The 12,690-nt window shown below is 54.5% G+C and overlaps 1 protein-coding gene and 1 pseudogene across 1 annotated transcript; one reads left to right on the top strand and one right to left on the bottom strand.

Annotated features, from left to right (window-relative positions):
• Positions 1 to 6,898: 6,898 nt before the first annotated feature.
• On the bottom strand, positions 6,899 to 8,988 carry LOC117843413 (flavin-containing monooxygenase FMO GS-OX-like 8). Its single transcript, XM_034723996.2, has 4 exons — positions 8,321 to 8,988; positions 8,160 to 8,230; positions 7,499 to 8,062; positions 6,899 to 7,333 (listed from the first exon to the last, which is right to left on the bottom strand). Exons 1-4 carry the CDS (start codon positions 8,934 to 8,936, stop codon positions 7,043 to 7,045), a joined length of 1,542 nt encoding a protein of 513 aa, XP_034579887.1. The 5' UTR covers positions 8,937 to 8,988; the 3' UTR covers positions 6,899 to 7,042.
• Positions 8,989 to 10,464: 1,476 nt separating this feature from the next.
• LOC117843415 (flavin-containing monooxygenase FMO GS-OX-like 8) lies at positions 10,465 to 12,690 on the top strand (annotated as a pseudogene).

Genomic DNA, 12,690 nt, shown 5'->3' with positions numbered 1-12,690 from the left:
CGATGTCATCAACGTAAGCCTCAACGGTCCGCCCGATGAGGTCCCCGAAGCACTTTAGCATGCATCGCTGGAAAGTAGCCCCCGTGTTTTTTAGGCCGAATGGCATCTTAACGTAGTAGTAGGGGCCAAAGGGGGTGATGAAAGAGGTGGCGATCTGGTCGGACTCTTTCATCGCGATCTGATGGTAGCCGGAATACGCGTCGAGGAAGCTAAGGGTTTCGCACCCGGCGGTTGAGTCGACTATTTGATCTATGCGTGGCAAAGGAAACAGATCCTTTGGACACGCCTTGTTTAGACCGGTATAATCAACACACATCCTCTATTTCCCGTTCTTTTTCCGTACAAGTACAGGATTAGCTAGCCACTCGGGGTGGTACACTTCCTTGATGAATCCGGCCGTCAAAAGCTTCTAGAGCTCCTCGCCGATGGCCTTGCGCCTTTCCTCGTCGAAGCGGCGCAGTCCTTGCTTCACTGGCTTGGAGCCGGCCTTGATGTTCAAGGAGTGCTCGGCGACATCTCTCGGAATGCCGGGCATGTCCGAGGGCTTCCACGCGAAGACGTCGCTGTTTGCGCGGAGGAAGTCGACGAGCGTGCTTTCCTATTTGGGGGATAAGGTAGCGCTGATCCGCACGACCCCGCCGTCGGAGCTGCTGGGATCGAGGAGGACCTCCTTGATGCCTTCGGTGGGCTCAAAGGAGGTGGCCGGCTGCTTGGAGTCGGGCCGGCCCTCGGTGTCTTCCGCGAGCTGGACCGCCAGATCACTCATGATGGTGATGGTCGCGGCGTACTCGCAGCATTCCACGTCGCACTCATACGCCTTCTGAAAGGACGTGCCGACGGTAATGACCCCGTTGGGCCCCAGCAGCTTGAGCTTGAGGTAGGTGTAGTTGGGGATGGCCATGAACTTTGCATAGCATGGCCGTCCCAAGATGGCGTGGTAGGTTCCGCGGAACCCCACCACCTCGAAGGTGAGGACCTCCTTCCTGTAGTTGGAGGGGGTCCCGAAAGTAACGGGCAAGTCGATTTGCCCGAGAGGCATTGCCTGTTTCCCCGGCACGACGCCGTGGAACGGCGCCTTGCTGGGATGGAGGCAGGAACGGTCGATCCCCATAGCGTCGAGGGTCTTGGCATAGAGGATGTTGAGGCCGCTACCCCCATCCATGAGCACCTTGGTGAGGCGCGTCGTGCCGATGATGGGGTCGACGACGAGGGGGAAGCGTCCTGGATGCCGGACGCGTCCAGGGTGGTCGGACCGATCGAAGGTGATGGCCGGTCCCGACCAGTCGAGGAAGGCCGGCGTTGCCAGCTCGGCTGCGTAGACCTCCCGGCGCTCCAGCTTCTGCTGGCGCTTGGAATCGTACGCCGCCGAGCCGCCGAAGATCATGAAGCAGCCGTCCACCTTGGGAAAGCCATCTTCCTTCTCTTCGTCGCCCTTCTTCTCCTCATCGGGCTTCCGCTTCCGGTCGCCCTTCACCGGATTGCCCACAAAGTACCTCTTCAGGAGGTTGCAGTATTTGTAGGCATGCTTCGCGGGGAACTCGTGGTTCGGGCACGGTCCCTCAAGCAGCTTGTCGAAGAAGCCAGGAGTGCCCTCGGGGGGTGGCTGCCCTCGCTTGCGCTCGACAGCGGCCACGAGGGGAGCCTCGCGCCGCTGTTTGCCCTTCTTCTTCTGCTGGCGGTTGGAGGTGCCTTCGTCAACATCCTCCTCCCGCTTTGCCTTACCTTTGGAGCGGTCGAAGATCACTCCAACAGCCACTTCGCCCAAGGCGTAGCTGATGGCAATGTTGAGGAGCTCCTCCGTGGTTCGCGGGCCTCGGCGCCCCAACTCATGGACGAGGGGCCGGCAGGAGGTTCCTGCTAGGAAAGCCCCTATGACATCGGCGTCCGCGACGTTGGAGAGCTCGGTGCGCTTCCTGGAGAAGCGCCAGATGTAATCCCGGAGGGACTCGTCCGCTCCCTAGCGATAGCTCCGGAGATCCCAGGAGTTGCCGGGGCGTGTGTACGTGCCTTGAAAGTTTCCTATGAAGACCTCCTTCAGGTCGTTCCAGCAGCGGATCCGTCCCGAAGGGATATGTTCCAGCCAAGCTCGCGTTGAGTCGGCCAGGAAGAGGGGTAGGTTGCGGATGATGAACAGGTCATCGTCCGCCCCGCCAGCTTGACATGCAAGCCGGTAGTCACTGAGCCAAACCCCAGGGTTCGTCTCCCCTGAGTATTTGGCTACATTTGTCGGTTGCCTGAAGCGCGGCGGAAAGGGCGCGTTCAAGATGCGCGTAGAGAAGGCCCGGGGCCCAGCCGGGCCGGGGCTCGGGCTGCGGTCTTCCCCGCTGTCGTAGCACCCGCCGCGGTGAACGTGGTAGCCACGATCTACCCCGTCCTCCCTGTCCGCGTGGGAGCGCCTCCGCGCGTTCAGGGTGTCACGGGCGTCGCGGATGGGGCCGACGCACTGGTGAACGGATCGAGCCCCGCCTCCCGCGGGTGGTGGTGTCCGTCGGGCGGATGCGGCCTGGTTTGCCCTAGGAGGGGGCTGGTAGACAGACTCCCCTCGTCTCTCCGGGGGCACGTCGGGCGTCGCCCTGCTGGCGTTCTGCCCGCGTCACCGGGACGCGGAAATTTCCGCCTGCTGGACGGCGGCGCATTCAAGCAAGTTGCACATCTCTTGGCGTGCCTGTCGCTCCTCGGGCGTCGCCGGCTCGGGGAGTTGCCGGAGCAAGGCCGCCGCAGCTGCGACATTTTGGCTGGCATGGGCGAAGAGCTGTGGACGCTCTTCGTCCGCGCAAATGCGCTGCTGGACGTCGCGGGCCCGTTGTCGTGCTCCGCCCTCGTGGTGGGGACGCTCGACCTCTTGGCGGGAGGCTGCGCGCGCCTCCGGCTGCTGAGAGCACTCCGGGGCCCTTGGTAAGGCTCCGGTCGTAGCCGCGGCACGCGAGGGGGGAGTCCTTTGTCTCCCCCTGGCGTCGTTGTCGTTGGACCCCTCGGAGTGCACGTCGGCCATGAGGCACTCACGCGAGGGGTGGGGGCTCCCGTTGGTAGAGCTGGCGTCGGAGATCGTCCTCGCCACGCCTGCGAGCTCGTTGCTCGCGGGCGACATGGTCATGGACCGTGTTAGGAGGCGGCCGCAAGTCTCCGCGGCGTTGCGTAGCCCGAAAAGCCGTCCTCCTGGGAAAGACCCTCTGGTATGCGCCCGGCCGCTCGCCGCTGCCCCGGCGGCGGGGCCAAGGATCGCGGGACGAGCGGGCAAGACGAGGATAGGGATCAGCTCGATCCCTTCCCTGGTGGCGAGGAAGTCCAGACTCCCGAAACGAATCAGGGAGCCCGAGGCGAAGCTGATATCGTGATTGGCCATCTGAAGCCGGAGATGTACGCGCAAAGGTCCCCTACCTGGCGCGTCAACTGTCATTGTCAAGATTTGCGGATCTAGACTTAGACTAGTAAATTTCTTTTATGCGCGTAAGGCTTTGGATGGTGGCGTGGGAGACATGGGGTTAGACTGGTTCGGGCAAGGGAAGCCCTACATCCAGTATCGAGGCTGCTCGTGTTGCCCACGCGGGGTTCTGTAGTAGAGGTTACAGATCGGCGAGAGAGGGACTGATCCCAGGTCTCTTGAAGGTGCTCGTGCTCTAAGGAGATGCCAGAGTGTGCTGTTGTCTGGGGGGAGAAGAATCCGACCCCCGTCTCTAGCCCCCGATGCCCCTTTTATATCGTAAGGGGACTGCCGGGGTTACAGGTGAGACCGAGTGATGAGAGCAGTAAAGAGTTTAAACGTAGTAGGGTAAAAATACAACACGAAGGGAGGGATCAAGTTCCTAGGTGCCCGGCGTCCTCGCCGGCCTTCGGCGTCTGCCGGAGCGTATGCTGGAGGAGGAGAGCGGTCGTGCGCCAACTGTCGTCGCGCCCTGCAGATGGCCTCTTCGGTGTTTGTAGCCGTCGGGTCATGATGATGGCATTTTGTCGCCACTCTGGTGTCCGTTGGGAGGGACGGCGGATGCCGCCGTCCTAATGATGGCTCGCGGAGAGCGGGCGTCACATCCCTGCTGCCGGGCGCGCGGGACCCGAGAACGGGCGAGTCTTCCCTCTGCTCCGGACGACGTAGGCCATGAGTACCCTGCGGCGAATGGAAGGAAGCCGCCGGTACTGTAGCTTGTACAGTGTGGTCGTGCATGGGTACTTGCAGCGGGTTGCGTGAGGAGCGCGATCACCCTTCTTCCTGCCAGACCTAGGTCGACAAGGGGGACCCACGGGATCGTTACCCTGATCATCCGGTCCGCGCTCGAGGGGGATATCCGTCTTGTGGACCCCAGTGAGTCCGACCCCCGTGCCTAGGGTCGGGCGAGGCGGAACCTTGTGGCGAGGGGTCGGGCGCTCTCGACCCCGGGATCGCGGTCGGACGAGGTGGAGCCTTGCGACGAGAGGTCGGACGCTCCCGACCCCGGGACCGCGGTCGGGCGAGGCGGAGTCCCACTCATGTTGGGCTTGACGGCGATTTCGTTATCCCGGATGGGACTGGGCCTTCATGATTGTCGCTTTAAGCGGTATTTAGGAGATCGTTAATATTTCCCCCAACAACTGGAACATATCAAGTTACTGGAATATATCAAGTTAGTGGAATCAGACTTACTGGAACAATGCATAAAATACATCACTAGAATCAGACTTAATATTACTTACAGGAGCATACATCTATAGATTTACTGGAACATATCAAGTTAGGTTTTTAACACTGTAACTCATACATGTAGCATTAAAATATGATGAAATCAAAAGAACTGAAAATATTAAAGAAGATGTTGATGCCAGATTTTGACACGTGTGAAATTGGCGTCAAGAAAGGAAGAAATCAGGAGATGCGGCAAGACACAGAGGTCACGATTGGAAATCGGCCGATTGATGCTACAGTTGAGGATCGGCCGATTGGTGCTGCAGTGTTTCCGCGGATGGGGTTGGTGGAAATCGGCCGATTGGAAGGCTGGAGCAATTGGGCCGGTATGGGCTTAAAGTGAACTATGAAGATAAAGAGGTAGTACCGGTCCCCAACCGGTACTACCTTTAGTACCGGTTATTTCAACCGGTACTAAAGCACCCCCCTAGTACCGGATTGCCAGTACCGGTTGCACAACCCGTACTAGAGGGTGTTACGGACCGGTACCAGAAGCGATTTCTCCAGTAGTGCAAATACGAAATACTAATATAGAATAAAGAAATAGAAAATAAAATGAGAAAAGAAATAGAAAAGAAAAAAGACCTTCAGTATTGGTTGTTTATACCAGTTAGTACAAAATTGGCTTCGGCACGCGCGACGTGGCAGCCAATTTAGTACCGGTTGGTATAAACAACCGGTACTAGAGGCCCCCCTTTAGTACCGGTTATTTGATCCGGTACAAAAGGATCCCTTTAGTTCCAAAGTAGCAATACCGATTGCACAACTAGTACAACCGGTAAAGGGGGTTAGGAACGGGTACTGAAGGCGCTTTTTCCATAGTATCTTGAGCAGCCGACATAGCCAATACAGATATGGGTCGACACAAGCGTGACGAAGACGGCGGTCACCCGCGCTACAATATTTTCATATTGCCATCACCAAGATTATATTATCCTAAGATTTGTCAGTGTTACTGTAGATTTTTGTGTCTGTCTCTGAGTTGTACACATGATAGATCTGGGGAGAAAGGTATTGACTGAACTAGGAGCCTGCTGGCATCGGATTTGGCGAGCAGCATCAGCGCTAGTTCATAGTCGGGAGTGAAGAAGGTGGCCAGGAAGATAGGGTTTAGTTGGAGAAGAACTAGGCCGTTAGATCAAGAATGAAGATGAATAAGCGAAAAAACATATACTTTTTTCCTTTTCAAAGTCGTGTTTTGTCCGACCAGTAACTATAGCGTTTAAACACTGCATTGAAGGTTCAACTAAAATACAACACACATGTTTTGAAATATGAATTATTCAGGCACCCATCACAGCCAAGCAAGAAGAGTACAAATGAATGGCTTGCACTGCCTCCGATCTGTACCTCATCACGGTAGGGTCAGACACCCGGTACGAGTGGCTGTGCACTTGCAACCGGCTCCTTTTTTCCATCCCTGACCCAGACCAATCGAGCAGCCTAGGGCTGATTGATTTGCACATATTTTACTATATAGTGAGCAGTTAGATTATATTGTTTTAGGTACCTTGTGTCTTTGGCAATCATAGCTGCAATTATTGGTTGTTGGCGACGATGCCCATATATAGTATCGAACACCTCCTACGTGGCAATCTTAGCTCCACATGTATGCAAGCCATGCCAACGGTATTGAACACCTCTGCGGCCACCCAATCCTCACTGCACGTCGGCGCAATGTGTATGGATCTCACCAGCCAATTCACGCTCGAGTAGCCACTCTACAAGCCTCACATGACGGCAGCGCGCACAGTCTAGTTGTTGCACAAGGCTTGAAAACATGTGGCTCGAGGCTGTGGATTTAGGAAGGCGAGAGTGGAGGGCAGGAATGCGCAATTGATGGAACATTATATTGTAGCCTAAACAAAAGTCACTCAACTGGGGTTAGAAAGAAAAGTGGATGATACGGTAGAGCCCAACATTATGGTGGTCCCAGATACTCCCTCCGTCCCAAATTATAAGTCATTCCAAGAATCTTGGAGAGTCAAAGTATCTCGAGTTTGACCAAATTTGTATGATAATATAATAACATTTATAATGTCAACTAAGTGTCATTAGATTCTTCATCAATTATATTTTCATAGTATACTTATTTGATGTCATAAATTTTTATAATTTTTTCTATAATTTTGGTCAAACTTGAAATGCTTTGACTCTCCAAGATTCTTGGAATGACTTATAATTTGGAATGGAGGGAGTATAATTTATGTCTAGACATCATAGTTATAGAAAGTGGAGAGATGATAAGGTAAAGTATAAATAATGATAGTATTAAGGTGGCAGTACATTACACAATTATTAGATTTAACAGATGAATAATTAATTGTCCATACACGGGTAAACATTTCGTCGTTCAAGCAGTGGAAATGCACCTGAACAGTCCAGAGTTTAGAGTTCAGACTTGAGATGGAGCGGCAATGGCTTCTGCTGCACTTGCGCAGCATCACCACCGGCGTCATCACCACCACCACCAGCAGCAGCAATGGCAGCTTCATATTGGGCACCAGCTAAGGAGAGCCATCTCTGAAAACCCTGATTGACGTTCTCACTGTAGTCGTCACGGTCCTGGAAGGTTTCGCGGTTGTCCTTCATGTTCCCTAAGGTAGTCAATAACAGCTCCATCTTCCAATCCTCCATGTTTGGGAGGTCCGTGTACCTGTTGACGAACTCGAGGATCTCCTGACCCAAGATAGAATTAAACATATCAGCGCTACTATACAGAATAGCTCATTTGCATCTAAGCATAAAACTGTTCAAATTCTCTTGTATGTATCACAAGGTCAATTTTTTTTCTAAAAAATGTTTAATCCGTATCACACAAAGGTTGGTAAGGATGGTGCGTACACTGGTTTTGAACATGCCGATGTCGTGCGAGTACCTCGCCGGCAAGCCGGCCATCTCCCTGGCGCGGTAGTCCTCCTGCACCGCCTGCAGCATGTCTTGCTCCGGCGGCAGCGCCGCCGTGCCGGACAGAACCCGCGCGATCCATCTGGCCTGCGCCTCCAGGAACCACGGCACGAACACCCTCATCGGTATTCCCACGAACGACAGCGACGGCGCCAGCGCCGGCGGGAAGGTGTGCTCGAACAGGGGGCCCACGCGGTTGTCGTCCACGGTGACCACCCCTCCCGTGTCGAGGAACGGGAACGAGTACAGGTACCCGGTGCAGTAGATGACGGTGTCGGCGACGACGGACGAGCCGTCGGCGAACACCACCCGCCCGTCCTCGCACAGGCGGTGCACCTGCGGGTGCAGGTGCATGTCGGAGTGGTTGGCGAGGATATTGGACACCGCCGGCGTCGTGGCGTCCCCCACGGTCCTGGCTGAGAGGTGAACCTCCTTGGCGACACCGGAGAGATCCAGGGCGATGTCCAGGCCGCTGTCCCCGCAGCCGACGATCACCACCGTCTGCGCTCCGTCGCCGGAGACGAAGACTATTGTCAGGCTGCCAAGCAAGCGGAGCATAAATAATGAATGGCTTTTGCTGTGGATTCTTCCTCCGTACCTCGTCGCGGTAGGGGTCCGGCACCCGGTAGGAGTGGCTGTGCAGTTGCCGCCGGCTCCATTCCCCCATTCCTGATCGAGATCGATCGAGCAGGCGAGAGTTGGTTTATTTGCAAGTGTAATACTATGTAGTGAGCAGTTGGATTATATTGGTTTAGGTACCTTGTATCTTGGGCAATCTTGGCTGCGAATAATGGCCGTTGGCGACGACGACGGCGTCGAACACCTCCTCGGCGGCCACCCCGTCCTCGCTGCCGTCCGGCTGGACGTGTACGGATCTCACCAGCCATTTGACGTCGCCGCCGGAGGCTTCACGTGGCGCCGGCGCCGCCATGGCGACACGCACGACGCGGGTGTTGAGCCTGACGGCGTCGGCGAGCCCGAACGCGGCGCAGAAGTCCTTGAGGTAGCAGTACACCTCGCGGCGTCCCGGGAAGCGGCGCGCGTCGCGGCCGGCGGCGCCGGGCCTGGGCACGAACTGGAAGTCGGAGAAGCCCATGGTCTCGCGCGTGCTGAGCAGCCGCACGGACGCGTACATGCTGCTGTGCACATTCACCGGCACCGCGGCTCCGAGCGGGTCGTCGGCGTCGGTCCGAGGGTCGTAGAGCCACTGCCCGCCGATGTCGCCGCACTGCTCCAGGACCGTGACGGCGAGGCCCTCGCGCCGCAGCTCGCGCGCCGCCGCCAGCCCGGACATGCCCGCGCCGACGACGCATACCTTCTTGGGCTCAGCAGGCGGCCTCATGCTAGCCATGTCCACGTCGATGGATCCAGGCATGCGCCCCGGACGTTCATCTATATTATGTACACTGTAGTAGGTCCAAACTAGGATTAATTTGTTGCCCACGCGCAGCGCGAGGTTATTTTAATGTAATATTGTAATGTCTACCTAACTAAGGTGCAAGCATCATCATGTTTTGCTCTAGTGATTTGCTAGGTGCACTTTTTCCCTTGGAGAGGAATAGATGCTACACCCAACCCACCTGAGGACAAAAGAAATTGCGGTTGTCTTGTCTCAACCACTATTGCACTCTAACAGCTAAGTGCTCCATCTAGTTCATATAAATTATTTGAGAATTGAGATGCGCGATGAAGATAGCTGAAGTGTCCGTCGCAGCTTCACCATCCAGGGCCTAAGTGGCTAACACATTAAGGAAGTTTGGGAAGGCTTCTCCCAAAATGCCAAAACAGACTTTACCTGTGTAGTCAAAATTGGTGAAGTAAAAGAAAAATCTGATTTCACTCGACTTCTAGTTCATTTTAACTTTAGATTACAAAATAGCTTTACTACAAACTTTACAAAATAGCTGAAATATGCCCGCTAAATAGGGCCTAAGATTGCTCCACGCTACAGGAAACAGGAAGACCGCAATGTCGTTCTTACCGGCGACCTCACTTCCGCATCCCAGTATCACTGTTCTGTTCAGAAGGCAAAACCCCACAGTCTACTGCAGTGATCGATCCTGCAGGAGGATGGTTGGGACTATGCGAGGCACCATGTGAATACGTAAATAAATAGTCTAGGCAAAAATAATTATGGATGTCAAGATGAAGGTAAATAGCCATTATGCAAGGGGATCCCAGTTTATGGAGGCCGAGCTGAACAAAAAACAACTATGGACTACACGTGCTCAGGAAAAGCGGAAGTGCATTGTTGGTGTTTATGAGGAAGACACCACGACAAAAACAACTTACTCCCTCCATCCCAAATTATAAATCATTCCAAGAATCTTGGAGAGTCAAAGCATCTCAAGTTTAATCAAAATTATAGAGAAAATTATAAAGATTTATGACATCAAATAGGTATACTATGAATATATAATTGATGAAGAATCTAATGATACTTAGATGACATCATAAATGTTATTATATTATCATATAAATTTGGTCAAACTTGAGATACTTTGACTCTCCAAGATTCTTGGAATGACTTATAATTTGGGATGGATGAGTAAAATATATGATCTAGATGTAGGTCATCATTGTTTGCTAAGAAAAAATTATTTATTATTATGATAATTAATATGACAGTTTGAAGTCATACTCATACCGGTTGTTTTATGTGCACGGCCTACCTTCTAGTTTTATGTGCGTGGTTGGCATTGAAGAGAAATCTATTAACATGTGATTACTTGCATCCTACCATTAATTTCCATGGTTACTTACATTTTAATACCACGTACTCTATCTAAAAATCTTGTTGAGTGCCAAATGCAACAATAACATACACAAAATCGGCGCATGCGATCCACGAGCTTTAAAATAAAAAACAAAGCTTATACCTAGCTACTGTCCCGAACACAACACTGATAAAATGTCAGAGGCAATAGTTGCATGCATGGGTGAATCCATCAATCTCGTGGATCGATATGGCTACGGACAGGCCCAAGGAGGTGTGCGTCGTCGGCTCGCGCACCGACGCCGACGACCCGCTCGGGGCCACGGCGCCGGTGAAGGTGCACGGCAGCGTGTACGCGTCGGTGCGGCTGATCAGCCCGCGCGAGTGCATGGGCTTCTCCAACTTCCAGTTCGTGCCCAGGCCCGGCCCCGACGCCCGCCGCTTCCCGGGCCACCGCGAGGTCTACTGGTACCTCAAGGACTTCTGCGCCGCGTTCGGGCTCGAGGACGCCGTCAGGCTCAACACCCGCGTCGTGCGCGTCGCCATGGCGCCGCCGCGCGAGGCTTGCAGTGGCGACGTGAAATGGCTGGTGAGATCCGTGCACGTCGAGCCGAACGGCAGTGAAGACGGGGTGGCCGTGGAGGAGGTGTTCGACGCCGTGGTCGTCGCCAGCGGCCATTATCGCAGCCACGGCTGCCAAGCATTAAAGGAATGGAGTCCTGGCGGCGGCGGCAGCTGCACAGCCACTCGTACCGTGAGCCGGAGCCCTTCCGCGGCGAGGTGGTGGTGGTGGTCGGCTGCGGCGCGAGTGGCCTGGACATCGCGATGGAGCTCTGCGGCGTCGCCAACGAGGTCTACCTCGCGGCCAAGTCCGTGGAGGACGCCGCGAGGCCGCCGCCGGCAGTGTCGAAGATGCTGGCCAACCACGCCGACATCCGGCGGCACCCGCCGGTGGACCAGCTGTGCGACGACGGCACGACGGTGGCGTTCGCCGACGGCTCCCGCGCCGCCGCTGACGCCGTCATCTACTGCACCGGGTACAGGTACTCGTTCCCGTTCCTGGACACGGGCGGGATTGTCGCCGTCGACAACGGCAACCGCGTCGGCCCGCTGTACGAGCACACGTTCCCGCCGGCGCTGGCGCCGTCGCTGTCGTTCGTCGGCGTGCCGATGTGGGTGTTCGGGCCGTGGTTCTTCGAGGCGCAGGCGAGGTGGGTCGCCCTGGTACTCTGGGGAAAGGCGGCGCTGCCGCCGGAGGAGGAGATGCTGCGGGCGTTGCACGAGGACTACCGCGCCAGGGAGATTGCCGGCGTGCCGGCCTACCACGCGCACGCCATCCCCGCCGTCGATCGAAGTGTATTGCATTCTGCATTTCTGCTACGAGTCACTGATGACGACGACTAGCCGTTCTCTGTTGCTCAACAATCTGTAGCTGACAAGAGCTTCTCGTACGTGTTTCTTTGGTCATCAGGAGGTGTGGGAGTTCGTGTACAGGCACTCGAACCTGCCGCGCATGGAGGACTGGAAGGTGGAGCTGTTCACGACCTCAATCCTGATGGACTCGAGGGAGGACCGCGAGACCTTCCGCGACCGCGACGACGACAGCGAGAGCGTCCTCGAGGGCCTGCGCAGGTGGCGCCGCGTAGCTGGAGCTCAATACGAGGCTGCTCTTGCTGCTGCTTCCGGTGATCGCTTCCACGCTGAGGCTGACACCGCGCAGGTGAACAAGCCGCCATTGCCGGCTATTCCATGTCAAATCTCGACTCTGATGAACTGAGCAGTTAGCACCAGACAACATGGCACGATGACAAATAAAAACGTTCCGGATTTGTTTTTTGAGACAACATTATTAATGTTATTACTATCGGAAATTGTGTGGGCTTGAAACTGTAATTTTTTCAAACATTTTATTAATGGGGTCATTTAGGTATATACTTGACAACCTAGCATCTCGGAATCAAAAAGATATTTTTATTTGTCAAATTTAAAATTGGCGGTGTTGAATTTACCAAATTTCTAGAGCTGAGCACGTTAATGTCCCTGGCTTATTCAATCATCCTTCAAAATTGTGTTGCCCTCAGCCTCTCTCTCTGCTCGTCATACAATGTGATGAGAGCCTCTTTTTTTTGGGTTGTGCAACAAGGCTAAACATGTACTCGGTTCATTCATCAATGCCTGCATGCCTGAAAAATAAAACCTAGACGTGAACATTAGATAGTTGGGAGATATGATCGTTAGCTTCTGGTAGCCTTACACAGTTACACGTTAGCAGCTGATCGTGGCAATAATTAGCATGTAAATTGGCATTAGTCTCACGCCACAATTGTGAGGGCTTATAGGATCGAACCCTTTTGTTTTCCCCCTCGAGCCGATCCCTGGGGCGTTATAAATAACATGCCGTGGCTACGGTCGC

The sequence above is a fragment of the Setaria viridis genome, chromosome 2, assembly GCF_005286985.2.
Source record: "Setaria viridis chromosome 2, Setaria_viridis_v4.0, whole genome shotgun sequence".
Classification (NCBI taxonomy): Eukaryota; Viridiplantae; Streptophyta; class Magnoliopsida; order Poales; family Poaceae; genus Setaria; species Setaria viridis.
This window is presented reverse-complemented; position numbering and strand designations above follow the sequence as displayed.